This window comes from Hypomesus transpacificus, chromosome 23 (genome assembly GCF_021917145.1).
Source record: "Hypomesus transpacificus isolate Combined female chromosome 23, fHypTra1, whole genome shotgun sequence".
Classification (NCBI taxonomy): Eukaryota; Metazoa; Chordata; class Actinopteri; order Osmeriformes; family Osmeridae; genus Hypomesus; species Hypomesus transpacificus.
In genome coordinates, this window is record NC_061082.1 from 19394505 (window position 1) to 19408811 (window position 14307).

The following is a 14307-nucleotide window of genomic DNA, read 5'->3' on the forward strand; positions in this document are numbered from 1 at the left end:
ATTTGGACTTTTCAATGACAATTCTCCCATTCCAGTTTGGAGACACTAGAAAGGTTTGCCAGCTGAACAGGGAACTGACCGTTCTCCAGGGGCTCAGGGTTCGGCACTTCGCTCTTATCTGTCTGGTGTTGGGAAGTGATGGCAGCGAATTCAATGTTTCCTGTATTTAAAATGGCACAGAGAATCCTGTACACCGAGTTCACCTCCTATAACAACCCCCAAAAAAGGAGAAAAAAAAAATGTAAAGACAAGGATCGACATTCAAAAGTCTGTGGAAAATTCCAGTTTAATTGGTTGGATTCGTGAAATGTAAGGAGGGCAGTGTTTTAGATGAGCCGGAAGCTTCTGTGACGTACCTCGTCTGTGAAACCGATGATGCGGAAGCAGTCCTGAATGGCGTCAAACTGCTCCTGGTACAGCTTGCTGGACACGATGTCCTGCATCGCCCGGCCATGCTCGTTATTGATGTACCTGGGACACACAGAGACCCTCACTGAGACCTGCGACCCTTTAGGTCGAGCAGGTGTCAAGAGCCCTCAGGGCAGCAGGGGGCGCCCTCTCAGGCGTGCTCACCTGGGGGGCTTCCTGTCAGGCAGTCTGTAGTGCTTCAGTTTGCCTTGGTGGTACAGCCCAGCATAGATGTAGTAAAAGATGTGGAAGTTTTTCTCCCCGCTTCGGGTCAAACAAAAGAAGAACTGTAAGTTTGAGTACAGTCAAAGAGTAAGTGTGCTGGGCAAGACCACGTGGCCTGCTGGGGCTAGCCTCACTAGCGTAGACTGCTGGAGCTAGCCTCACTAGCATAGACTGCTGGAGCTAGCCTCACTAGCGTAGCCTGCTGGAGCTAGCCTCACTAGCGTAGCCTGCTGGAGCTAGCCTCACTAGCGTAGCCTGCTGGAGCTAGCCTCACTAGCGTAGCCTGCTGGAGCTAGCCTCACTAGCGTAGCCTGCTGGAGCTAGCCTCACTAGCGTAGCCTGCTGGAGCTAGCCTCACTAGTGTAGCCTGCTGGAGCTAGCCTCACTCACGTGGCCTGTTTGATGACTCGGGACTTCTCCAGGAGGTACTCGGAGATCTTGGCCCCCATGACGGCTCCGGAGGGGGTGAACTTCATCTCCAGGTACTTGCCAAAGCGGCTGGAGTTGTCGTTAATGGCAGTGCACGCGTTCCCGAAAGCCTCCACCAGGGGATTCACCTGCAGGATCTTCTCTCTCAGCGTCCGGTTGTTAGCCTGCAATCACAGGTCATCTGTCAGATGGCCTGTCCAGCCACGTAGCTGTAGACAAACCTCTGAGAGGGACTGTGAAGCTGGGCCTGTCTGTGAGCAGGGCAGTACCTTCCCCAGGAAGGTGAGATGCTGGACAATCAAGTGGGCGCTCTCTGTCTTCCCCGCTCCACTCTCCCCACTGATGATGATACACTAAACCATAAGGGAGTAGAGCAGAGTAGAAGAGAGCCGATTGGAGTAGAGCAGGGTAGATCGTCTACCCTGTACCATGATCATTAGATGTACAACAGTCTGTACTACTACAACATACAAAACGTCATCAAGTCACACTTTAAATTGAACTTGACATTAACTACATAGCAGTTCCCATGTCTGACACGTTTTTACCAGGTAACCTGAATGTATAATGTAAAAAAACCTGCCAGGTAGCCTCCACATAGTAACGTTCTCCCTCCCCACCTGGTCCTTGCTGAAGGTCACCATGCCCTGGTATGCAGCGTCGGCCGAGGCGAAGATGTGTGGAGGGTGGTCGGCGCGCTTGGCCCCGTGGTACAGCTTGGAGAACTGAGGACACAAAGAGAAACCTGCTACCGTGATGCTTCACCCGTCACAACACCGTCACAGCGTCGCCGTAACGATGACCGGACGGGTGTTCACCACGGGGAGGTGGTGGTGGTGGGGGGGGGGGGGGGGTCGGACAAACAAACCTGCGGGGAGTAGATGCTGAGGTTCTGGAAAGGGTTGAGGGCGATGAGGATGTCTCCAACGTAGGTGTATATCTGGAGCTCGCCATACCTCCTGTGGAGGTGCGTGATGATGGTCTCCTAGCGATGGGGGGGTCAGAGACAGCGGCTGTACTGTACACCTGCTGACACGTTGTGCACCGGGTGAAACTACAGAGTGACTGAACGTGCGCTACCTCGTCTAGAACCTCCAGGTTGACAAGGTCATCGTCGGGGGAACTCTCTATGATGAGGGTCTTACGAGTATTGATCCTTTCATGCCTGCGTGAAGCCAAGCAGAAACGGAAGACTTGGGAAGCATCCAGATGAACGGTGGATGCAGACAAATGGGGGGGAGGGGGGGGGTGATAATGTGTCGTTTCCATGGTGAGCCCTTCGGGGGAGGCCCGTCATGATCGCAGGCTGTGATCGCACTTCATCTGGGCGTGACCTCTCACTCTGCAGGGCCCCGCTGGGAGAGGGGGTCACACGCTGGCAGCTGCCTCCCTGGGGCCGCGCTAACTCCCAGGGGAGCCCTACAGACAAAGTGTGTGTGTGTGTGACTGTGTGTGTGTGTGTGTGTGTGTGTGTGTGCGTGTCAACAGACTAGACTATTGAGTAACAACAATTTTAGTCAGTTCGAGAGAACTCTGCTGTCCTTACCACAGAAACACATTCAAGATCACAGAGACTTCCCGTGACCTAACTAAGCCTCACATTCACAAGCAACAGCGGCAGTATCGGATTCTCAAAGTCTATCTATATTCCATGCCGATAAATAATCGATCATATGAGAGGAAGAACACAAGACCAGATTCACCTTGGGCCACGTGCATTTTTAACCTCGTCTGTGTTCCCCTTCATTTCCTATTCTGAGCAGCAACCCAACAGTCCTCAAGGGACCATCTTCAGAGTCGTCCCTGTCACCGCTCGTCACCGGAGGCTGCACGACAGGAAATCCTCGACACTTCACTCTCTTACACACGTCCCATATAGCCTTCTCACATACAATTTGATCCAGATCATACCCAAGAATGCAGGATTTCTAGCAAGACTGACATTTTGCATTTGTCGTCACAGTAGCATACCGTTTTTCTGAAAACTTCCCTCTGTGAATGACCTCCCTGATCTGTCTTTTTCCCTCTGCTGTGATGAAACCTGCCTTTTATCACTTTGAAATTTGGCTCCATTAAACACATTGTGCTGTGGCTGCATGCCTCTCTCCAGGTCGACCACTTCCTGAAGCCTCCCTGTTCCATTGCCATGGATCAATCTCTCTTTTATTTGTGGTTTCAAAATGACAATGCAAATTATAGCCTATTCTTTGAAAACTGAGATTGTCTCATGGTACATAACTCAGGGGCTTCTCTGACACTTGGAACTCAGAATTCAGTCTCCCTCTCTCTTTAAATTGTCGGGCTTTCCTTCTTTGTGTCGTTCTGTTGGATAGCTTGCAGGTTTGCAGCTGTTTGGCTCGGTGTCGCTCTGCAGACCACAGCTAGGTTAGCTACAACTTCGAGGGGCAAAATGTGAAAAGAACCTAAATTGATATGCAGGCCAGATACAAATGTGCAATGGGCCGTATTTGGCCGACGGACCTCGAGTTTGACACACATGCTGTAAACCCTCCTGGTCCTGGTTGGGGTGAGACCAGAACTCTAAGATCACCTTCTGTCTCCTCAAGCTCCTAATCTAGTTATACACTTTCACTGTGAACGGGGGACAAGGGACTACAATCACTGGCATGCCACACACACACAAGAGGGAGGAAGGGGGGGGTGGCTGGCAGGGGGCTGGCGGGGGGCAGGGCTGGTGTTCTGGAGCAAGTTTTCAGATAGCAGGGAAAGTAGTCCCATAGAAGCCAGAGGAAAGGCTTAAAGAAAAATCTCACTAATCTCACTACAATGTGGAATAGAACTCACATAGCCTTGAGATATTGTTTTCTTTTATATTATTATTTATTATGATCTTCTTTATATTTTAATTGACTTTAAATATAAATCCATCCATATATAGGTCCATTAAGACTAATTCCTAGCTAGTGCATTTAAGAATGTCCAGTGCTGAGCGGTGATTTGGACTGTCATTAGGACACCATCCCGGAATAACTGCCAAACGTTCCGCCATTTAGCATTTGACTACGGCTTTCCACAAGTTGATCAATCTTCCACAGCGTTTTCCCCCCCTCACTGCTTCACCCCGCGCAGCAGAGATCAGTGTTACTCTGCTCATCAGGATGGTTAGTGGATCCACGGGCACCAAGCACAAAGCTTCTATTCATCTAAAGGTTAGTCAGCACAATTCTGGAACAATCTCTCCTCCCAAATTAGTCTCACTCCCCTAACCTCCCTTAATCACACACTCTCCATCACGACACTACTCAGGCCAGGCCTCATGTTTGCTGTTGGGAGCGACGCTACTGTTTTAAGAGATTAGACTCTGCCCCCTACTGGTGAAAAATCTCATTTGATCGGTTCATTCAATCACTCCCCTGGCTTACTACTTCACCCTACTCTTTGCCAACCAAAAACAACCTGACAAAAACATCATTTATTTTTCAACCATAGCAGTTCAACAACACAAGCAGACCGGAATATCGGTCAGATCTCAGCATGGGAGCCGACGGTCTTACTTGGTTTTGGTTTTGCTGCTCTTCTGCGCTTCCTGCTGCTGGTGCACGAGGCTGGCGAGCTGCTGGCCCAGGGGGAGCTCCTTGCCATGGGCCTGCTTGATGAAGGGATGCTCCAGCAGGTGGGTCACGGACGGCCGCGTCTCAAAGTCCTTTATCAAGCACCTGGGGGGGGAGATAACACACACACACACGGTCACCACAAATTCATACACCCTCACACAGACGGAGACAGCAAAGCCAGTGCCGGTGCCGTAACCTCCTCTGCACGGAGCTGGCGCCTGATGGTGACGGATCATGTCCATCCAGCTGATCTTTTCCTCCAGTCTCTGTGGACGTCTACAGCATAAGACGGCGGGACAAACGACAAACAGTCACCTGAGCATTTTGCAAAGCTGCTTCCTCCAGGGATCGTCTGGGTACAGGGAGGATGCCAAGGCAGGGATCCGCTCCAGAGTGTCTGAGTCTGGGGCACTGATCGCCTCTCTCCTCCCCCCCCCTCCCTCCTCTGGACCACATGGTCACCATCACCATGGCCCCCGTGTTTGGGAGGGCAGTCCCTGCCCCCTATCTGCACCGTGCAGTGTTTACCCCCAGCCCGTGGTCTGTCATCCTGACACACATGCAGTCACATCGGGGACTGATTTAACTCCCAAACAACACTGTTGTTCTCGTGACATCGTAGGGACGTAAAGTAGCAATATCAGTGTAAAGTAGAACCAACATGTCCAAAATTTCTAAAATGCTAATAAAGATAAACACAATACGTTTCACGTAATTTGACGCGAAAGGCATTTCGCATCCTGGTCAGACAATACGTGACTGGTCTCATTGTACAATTCCTTTAAACTCCCAAGTGCCTGGTCATGTTTGTCTGTTTGAGAGCACTGCAAAACAAAACTGCAAGCAGCCCTGAGATAAGATAGCCAAACAGCTCTAACATAGCTAGCCTTTTCCGCGCTCTAATAAAACGCTCTGGCCACGCTCCCTATTTGCTTTGTTCTGTTGTGAAAATTCATTCTCAGAATTCATTAGTGTCAGAACATTAAGCAGAGGTTGCAGCCATTAGCGGGGCTGTGTGGGTGCTATGCTAAGCATCGGGCCACTTCGTCACAAAAGGCAGCAAGCTCTCTGGCTGCCTGAGACACTGGTGATGCTTTCATTACCCACGACCGTCGACCCCTGTTCACACACACACACACACACACATGCATCTTGATGCACACACACACACACACACACACGTTCACAAACGCATTCCTCACACACACACACAGACACACACACACACGTTCACAAACGCATTCCTCACACACACACACACAGACACACACACAGGTCTGGCAGAGAACTGAAGAGGCGTCACATACAGCCTGCATTGCCTGATAACATTGTCCACACTCCCTGCATTGTACCCTTGTGGGCTTTGTTTGAGGAGATTATTTCTGATCTCTTATCACACAATCCATTACCTCACACACAGTGGGCAAAATCCAAATCAAATCCAATGAAAAGCACTACAATCTTACAGTATAGGGGGCATTAATAAAATGTATCTTTAATCAAATATAGCAGTTTTAACATCTATAGTAGCCCTATTATGATGTGTGTTTGCAGAGAGTAGAAAAGTGCGGTGGTAATGGATGTGTGATTTAAAGAAAATGTATTTTAGCATTCATCAAAAGACTCAGAAAAGGCTTAGAAAATGATTAAGAAACCACAACCAATGGGATTAAATAAACCCAATCCAATACCTAACAGTTTGTACGTTTATGACAGAGAACGCACTCCGAGATAACTAGAAGATATAAGTGCTGTTTTTGATTCATCAACGACAGACCCTGGTGCTTTGACAAACGCACGACGAGTCACACAAATAAACAAGAAGATTCAACCCCTTCCTGGTTCTGCTTCATATGCATTTTTATTGTTCTCATACTCAAAAATGAATTAATAATCATTCCTATTCCATTTACTCTTCTTTTTTTTTACAACTGAAATAATAATACAAAAAGGAAAACAGAAATCCACGACCCACAAATAACCTTCCAGATAAATTGAATTCTGGCTCCCATTTACACCTTGCCTCAACTCCATCACAGCATCTCTTCAGGTTAGATATTAAGGTTGTATATTAGGAGACTGCATTAAGGGCAAACGTTGACATTATTTGTCTTTCTGCACACCCAAGGATGTGAAGACTAAACTAGGACACAGATAGAACTGACCATTCAGTAGAATTAATTCTCCCTCTGGCAGATTTACACAAATAGAAAGAGGGTGTAGACTGTGAAAACATACTGATATCATCTAGTTTTGACATAACATCAATTCCCTGATTCCCAATCATCATAGGTTACCAGGTAACAAATGCTTAAGCGATTCTCATGTCAATAGGGTCTCCTCTGAGCTACATTAATCAAAAGCAGAACTGAAAACAGCTGGTTTATGATCACTATCATATTTTCCAATAGATTATTACAAATTATGATATACATCAGGTGAATGGAACCATGCCCCAATATGGTGTTAAACAACAGTCACACTAGTCATTATCAGTATGGTGTTAAACAACAGTCACACTAGTCATTATCAGTATGGTGTTAAACAACAGTCACACTAGTCATTATTAATATGGTGTTAAACAACAGTCACACTAATCATTATCAATATGGTGTTAAACAACAGTCACACTAGTCATTCTACCCATTTAAAGCCAGTGAGCGGTGTGATGTGCTGTAGTGTGGTGTGGTGTGGGGAGGTGAGGTGTTGTGGTTATGTTTTGTGAGGTGTGGGGAGGTGTGTTGTGGTGAGATGTGGTGAGGAGAGGTGTGGGGAGGAGAGGTGTGGCGAGGAGAGGTGTGGCGAGGAGAGGTGTGGTGAGGAGAGGTGTGGTGAGGAGAGGTGAGGTGTGGTGTGGGGAGGTGAGGTGTGGGGAGGTGAGGTGAGGTGAGGAGAGGAGAGGTGTGGTGAGGAGAGGTGTGGTGAGGTGTGGTGAGGTGTGGGGAGGTGTGGTGAGGAGAGGTGTGGTGAGGAGAGGTGTGGTGAGGAGAGGTGTGGTGAGGTGTGGGGAGGTGAGGTGTGGGGAGGTGAGGTGTGCGGAGGTGTGGTGAGGAGAGGTGTGGGGAGGTGTGGTGAGGAGAGGTGTGGTGTGGTGAGGTGTGGTGAGGAGAGGTGTGGTGAGGTGTGGTGAGGAGAGGTGTGGTGTGGTGAGGTGAGGTGTGGTGAGGAGAGGTGTGGTGAGGAGAGGTGTGGTGAGGAGAGGTGTGGTGAGATGTGGTGTGGGGAGGTGAGGAGAGGTGTGGGAAGGTGCGGTGAGGAGAGGTGTGGTGTGGTTATGTTTTGTGAGGTGTGGTGTGGTGATGTTTGGGTAAGTGTGATGAGGTGAAGTGAAGTGTGGTGAGGTGAGGTGTGGGGAGGTGTGGTGTGGCGAGGTGTGGTGTGGTGTGGGGAGGTGTGGTGTGCTGAGATGTGATGTGCTGTAGTGTTGTGAGGTGTGGGGAGGTGAGGAGAAGTGTGGTGAGGTGGGGGGAGGTGTGGTGAGGAGAGGTGTGGTGAGGAGAGGTGTGGTGAGGTGTGGGGAGGTGAGGTGCGATGAGGTGTGGGGAGGTGTGGTGAGGAGAGGTGTGGTGTGGTGAAGTGCGGTGAGGTGTGGGGAGGAGAGGTGTGGTGAGGTGTGGGGAGGTGTGGTGAGGTGAGGTGTGATGAGGGGAGGTGTGGTGAGGAGAGGTGTGGTGAGGTGAGGTGTGGTGAGGAGAGGTGTGGTGAGGTGTGGTGAGGAGAGGTGTGGTGAGATGTGGTGAGGTGTGGTGAGGTGTGGTGTGGGGAGGTGTGGTGAGGTGAGGTGTGGTGAGGTTTAGTGAGGAGAGGTGTGGAGAGGTGTGGGGAGGAGAGGTGTGGTGAGGTGTGGGGAGGAGAGGTGTGGGGAGGAGAGGTGTGGGGAGGAGAGGTGTGGTGAGGAGAGGTGAGGTGTGGTGTGGTGATGTGTGGTGATGTGTGGTGTTCAGGTAGAGAAAGCAGGAGAAGCAGACAGGGTGAATGCTTCACTTACTGAGCGATGAAGTGGCAGAAACTCCGGCACCATTGATCCGGCTTGCGTAATGTCGGGGAGGGGTTTCTGAAACACACAGGACAAAAAACACCAATGACATGTTGTTCTTACTGTGCTTAACCTAACCATCATTAGTGTACTGTGTACTTTACAACCCTAATGTCGTGATCCGTCCATGACTGCCTGCAATGGCCCATTGCCCATGGCTACCTGACCATGAGATTGTATTAGCTACAGGTGTCCTAAGACTCCAGTGAGAGTTATACAAGTTTACTAGGGACCAGGCTGGAGGGATGCCAGGTTTGTGGCAGGCAGGGAGAAGTGACAAACGATAAGAGCTTCATCGCTGTCAGGCAGGAAGCATCTGCTAGGAGGAGAGGGAAGTTATGAAAGCCGGTTATACCTCTGTCAGCAGCGTTTATGGAGCCCATCTACAATGAGGCAAGTACCTTTAAAAGAAGCTCTGTGTGTGGTGTCATGTCTGGACACCAAGGCTGAACTGCTGGGAGGTCAAACTGGAGGTCTGGTGTTCAACAATCCTAATATTCTCCATTAAATCATTAATGGGAAGTTCACTAATTGGGAAAACTGGTAACAGCTACTTGGGAGGAATAAAAGTAATTATCGAATTAATGTGAAACTATTCCAAACAAATGGGCTCATTTTGATTATCACAAAACACATCAAGAACAAAGAGATGAGCGTCACTCATAAACAAGACCCTATTAAACCTCTCTATTTTTCAGTAAGAAATCTGTCATTCTCTCCAGCACTAAGTCACTCGCTGCTTTGATAAAGATTCAGACAGACAGTCCTTTCTGAAGTGCAGATCAAAGCCAAGTAACTGACTGCTTCAATGCAAAATATAATATAAGCCCGAAGCCATGCTCTACCCTTGATGTTGTTCTGCACTGCTTATATTATAAAGTCAATACACCAGCACACTGGAGATAACACAGTCAAGTACCCTCATTGTGCTCAGGAAATTCAGGCATCTTTTTTTTATTATGGTTATTCCAGTATTTGTGAAAGCAGTGACTCACATTGTAAACACAATTGGCTTATTCAAATCTACGTCCAGGCACACATAGTATTGTCAAACGTTTGTCAGAGTGGATCCAGGCTAATCGGGGGGGGGGGGGGGCTGTCATTGCTGCCAGCGATGAACCCTGGGTCTTATTACTAAAACAGGAAGAGAAATGAAAAAATCTGTTGGCTTAAAGAAGCTGACTTCAATGCAAAAATCGTTCTCAACCCAATACAAGACACACACAGCCTGACATCATTCCTCCATTCTTAAGGCTAACTTTATGACGACATCATCAGCCCAGATGAACGCGACGGCGGAGCGAGGCAGCAGGGAGGTCTCTGGGGGCAGTGGAGTGAAACCCGGACGGCCCGACAGCGAGATGGCCTTTTAAAGGCTAAAAGAGTCGAAGAGGGAGGAGAAAATAAAGACTCGTTCAGGGGAAGGACCACCCGCTCCAAACCCAGCTCATCTATCACCCCCCCTTCTCCTCCCCCCACCCCCGTTCTGCCGGGCACACATGAGCGCACACAGAGAAGAGTCGCTACATTTGTCTTTGCCCAGCAGCACAGGCTGGGGTTCTGGGGCCCCAGCATGCAGCAGCACGGTGGGGGTGACTGCATCAAACACACGGGCGGCTCTAAGCTCTCCTCACTGTTCATGATTGAAATGTCACCCAAACAGTAGACTATCCCGCGTCAGGGTGTCGCTACGGCTGCCGTGTCAGATGTATTATGTCGTCTTAGAGCTACGAGATGTTGAAAAAACAGGAAGTGGATGAACAGTCGGATGAGTACTATAAATTGCTTTCTTGGATAGGTTTTATCTGGTCAGAAATCGATGAGATTTAAAAAGGGAAGAGAGATAATTAGGTTGTAAAACTTGTCAAATGGTGCTATATGGCTCGTTCATTTTTCAAAACAACCCATGAAAATAAATTCCACAGTATCGTGGAAAGAAATGACGGCGATCAAACAGCATTTTGTTTATTTGCTGTGGCTCAACTCTAAATCAGGACAACCAAGTCGAAAAACAACTGTGTGTGGTTTGTGTATCCACAGAGAGACATATAAACATGGGTCACACAGAGTGCCAAATCTCACATTTTTCTTGGAGACAATCTACGATGGATCGACCAGTTGACATGTGGTCAATAGTAATCTGCCACATACAAAAGGTTCCACAATCGTTCTGTAAATGTAAGGTCTTCAGACAGGCCTCTCTGAGTCAGAAACTAACGCAGATAACACTACCATTTACTCATCAAAATGTAAAGAGACAGCATTGTGGTTTAGAGAAGACACAAAATGTAATTTTGTAAAATTTAAAATCTGTAAAATACATGTTTCTTTAGTTGAAAGGAAAGGGTTAGAACAAAGTGTTGGAAAGGGTTAAAACACAGTTTAAAATGTTTATGCACATACGGTTCAGCACTGGAGTCAATTCCAAATCTAGTCTCTCAGGGGTGAGAAATATTGGTTTGAAGAAAACAGCAAAAGAAAAAGCCATCTTTCCCCCCTGACTGTTCTGCTCCGCAGATTTCGAATCCCCCCTGGATCCTGCAAGGGGCACGGCCCCTCGCCACAACACGGCCCCTCACCACAACACGGCCCCTCCCCACAACACGGCCCCTCCCCACAACACGGCCCCTCACCACAACACGGCCCCTCACCACAACACGGCCCCTCACCACAACACGGCCCCTCACCACAACACGGCCCCTCACCACAACACGGCCCCTCACCACAACACGGCCCCTCACCACAACACGGCCCCTCCCCACAACACGGCCCCTCCCCACAACACGGCCCCTCACCACAACACGGCCCCTCACCACAACACGGCCCCTCACCACAACACGGCCCCTCACCACAACACGGCCCCTCACCACAACACGGCCCCTCACCACAACACGGCCCCTCACCACAACACGGCCCCTCACCACAACACGGCCCCTCACCACAACACGGCCCCTCCCCACAACACGGCCCCTCCCCACAACACGGCCCCTCCCCACAACACGGCCCCTCACCACAACACGGCCCCTCACCACAACACGGCCCCTCCCCACAACACGGCCCCTCCCCACAACACGGCCCCTCACCACAACACGGCCCCTCACCACAACACGGCCCCTCCCCACAACACGGCCCCTCCCCACAACACGGCCCCTCCCCACAACACGGCCCCTCACCACAACACGGCCCCTCACCACAACACGGCCCCTCACCACAACACTGCCCCTCACCACAACACGGCCCCTCACCACAACACGGCCCCTCACCACAACACGGCCCCTCACCACAACACGGCCCCTCACCACAACACGGCCCCTCACCACAACACGGCCCCTCCCCACAACACGGCCCCTCACCACAACACGGCCCCTCACCACAACACGGCCCCTCACCACAACACGGCCCCTCACCACAACACGGCCCCTCACCACAACACGGCCCCTCACCACAACACGGCCCCTCCCCACAACACGGCCCCTCACCACAACACGGCCCCTCACCACAACACGGCCCCTCACCACAACACGGCCCCTCACCACAACACGGCCCCTCACCACAACACGGCCCCTCCCCACAACACGGCCCCTCACCACAACACGGCCCCTCACCACAACACGGCCCCTCACCACAACACTGCCCCTCACCACAACACGGCCCCTCACCACAACACGGCCCCTCACCACAACACGGCCCCTCACCACAACACGGCCCCTCACCACAACACGGCCCCTCCCCACAACACGGCCCCTCACCACAACACGGCCCCTCATCACAACACGGCCCCTCACCACAACACGGCCCCTCACCACAACACGGCCCCTCACCACAACACGGCCCCTCACCACAACACGGCCCCTCACCACAACACGGCCCCTCACCACAACACGGCCCCTCACCACAACACGGCCCCTCACCACAACACGGCCCCTCACCACAACACGGCCCCTCACCACAACACGGCCCCTCACCACAACACGGCCCCTCCCCACAACACGGCCCCTCACCACAACACGGCCCCTCACCACAACACGGCCCCTCACCACAACACGGCCCCTCACCACAACACGGCCCCTCACCACAACACGGCCCCTCACCACAACACGGCCCCTCACCACAACACGGCCCCTCCCCACAACACGGCCCCTCACCACAACACGGCCCCTCCCCACAACACGGCCCCTCACCACAACACGGCTTTTGGATCCCACTCACAAGCCTCATGATTTCATTAGCCTGAGTTGCCTGGGACAAGACATCCTTTCCTCCAACCACTTCCCTCACTTCTGTTTTCCAGCTCAGACATATACAAGCCTGGTTATATATATGTCTAATATCCACTTGGATCCGGGCAAATACACCCAGCCTTGCTCTTCTTTATCTACTACCTGTGACCTTCACAGCCTTTCAGCACACTCACGTCCTGATGACTTTACCCAGGGACTTTCATGGTATGGCAAACTTTGCAGCGAGAATATTGGCCCAAGTAATTAACCTTCCCACATATTGAACAGCATCGTCTTAAGTTTCCATAATTAATTCGGCAGCTTACACTTTTACAGCTTTCCTCTTTTACACGCCCCATTACCCACATCTCTGGTAACCATGGTCCCCACATATATGTCAAATCGCCGGCAAAATTACAGCCGGCCGTCTCATCATAACACAGGGCATATAATCCTGAAGGTTCCAGCATCTTGGAGGGAACAGAAACAAAGATGAGGGGAGCATCCACAACACCACAAAACACTGAACATCCACAACACTACAAAACACTGAACATCCACAACACTACAAAACACTGAACATCCACGACACTACAAAACACAACATACACAACGAGTCAGTCCCAAAATAAAACCCCTGTACTGCGTTGAAACCATCTCCAACCAACCAACGTGAACCTGCAACCTCTTGATCATCAGTCAAATGCTCTAACCACTGAGCTATACCCCTCAGCAGTGCTGTGCTGGAGAACAAGGAACACAGAAATACTTGGACAACTTTGGAATTTAAACTCTTATGTTGGTCTGGATGTTCAGGAATAGAAATAATCTGATTTCAGGAAGATGAGTGTCTTTGTTGCGTGTGCAAACCCTAACATGTGCAGGCACGTTAAGAACTGCAGAAAAGGCACACTTCCCAAGGACAGTCCTTCATCAGCACCGGCTCCTCTGATCAAAGCTCGTAAGATAGTCAATTGAAAAGGGTGCTCAAGCATGGGAAGCTCTTTTCCAGGAAGATACTTCCGTAAAATGACATCCAGCTCTTCAATACGGGGATATATAGTGTCCCAGTGCTCATCAGAGGGACGCTCCAGAGCATCACTAGCATCGTGTTGGAAGGCGTTTCCCCTGTTAGGATCACAGTCCTGACACGACAGGCAGGACGCACACGCGTCTCCCCTTGATTCTGACTACCTTCCTGCATTGATGGGAGAATATATTTGAGATAGATGACATGTTAACAGAATCATTTTACGGTTCAGTGCCCCCCCACTGTGATTTATCGTGGAGTCGCCCAGCCAAAGGTCCCAATTCACACGATTTATGGACCCGGGCCAAATATCTATTTTGATTCGAAAGAGAGACCCCAGCCTCAATAGTGTTAGCTTGTAACACGTATCTAATTCTATTCAAA

The 14307-nt window shown here is 50.3% G+C and overlaps 1 protein-coding gene across 1 annotated transcript in view; it reads right to left on the minus strand.

Annotated features, from left to right (window-relative positions):
- Nucleotides 1–4960, minus strand: part of myo3b (myosin IIIB) — a 37599-nt gene extending 32639 nt beyond the window's left edge. The window contains exons 1-10 of the mRNA XM_047046015.1: nucleotides 4953–4960; nucleotides 4578–4739; nucleotides 2143–2227; nucleotides 1931–2047; nucleotides 1683–1787; nucleotides 1332–1415; nucleotides 1024–1226; nucleotides 574–672; nucleotides 357–471; nucleotides 80–206 (exon numbers count right to left, since the gene is read on the minus strand). Of these exons, the coding sequence (XP_046901971.1) occupies nucleotides 80–206; nucleotides 357–471; nucleotides 574–672; nucleotides 1024–1226; nucleotides 1332–1415; nucleotides 1683–1787; nucleotides 1931–2047; nucleotides 2143–2227; nucleotides 4578–4739; nucleotides 4953–4960 (1105 nt within the window). The remainder of the gene's footprint in view (nucleotides 1–79; nucleotides 207–356; nucleotides 472–573; nucleotides 673–1023; nucleotides 1227–1331; nucleotides 1416–1682; nucleotides 1788–1930; nucleotides 2048–2142; nucleotides 2228–4577; nucleotides 4740–4952) is intronic.
- Between the last annotated feature and the right edge of the window lie 9347 nt (nucleotides 4961–14307).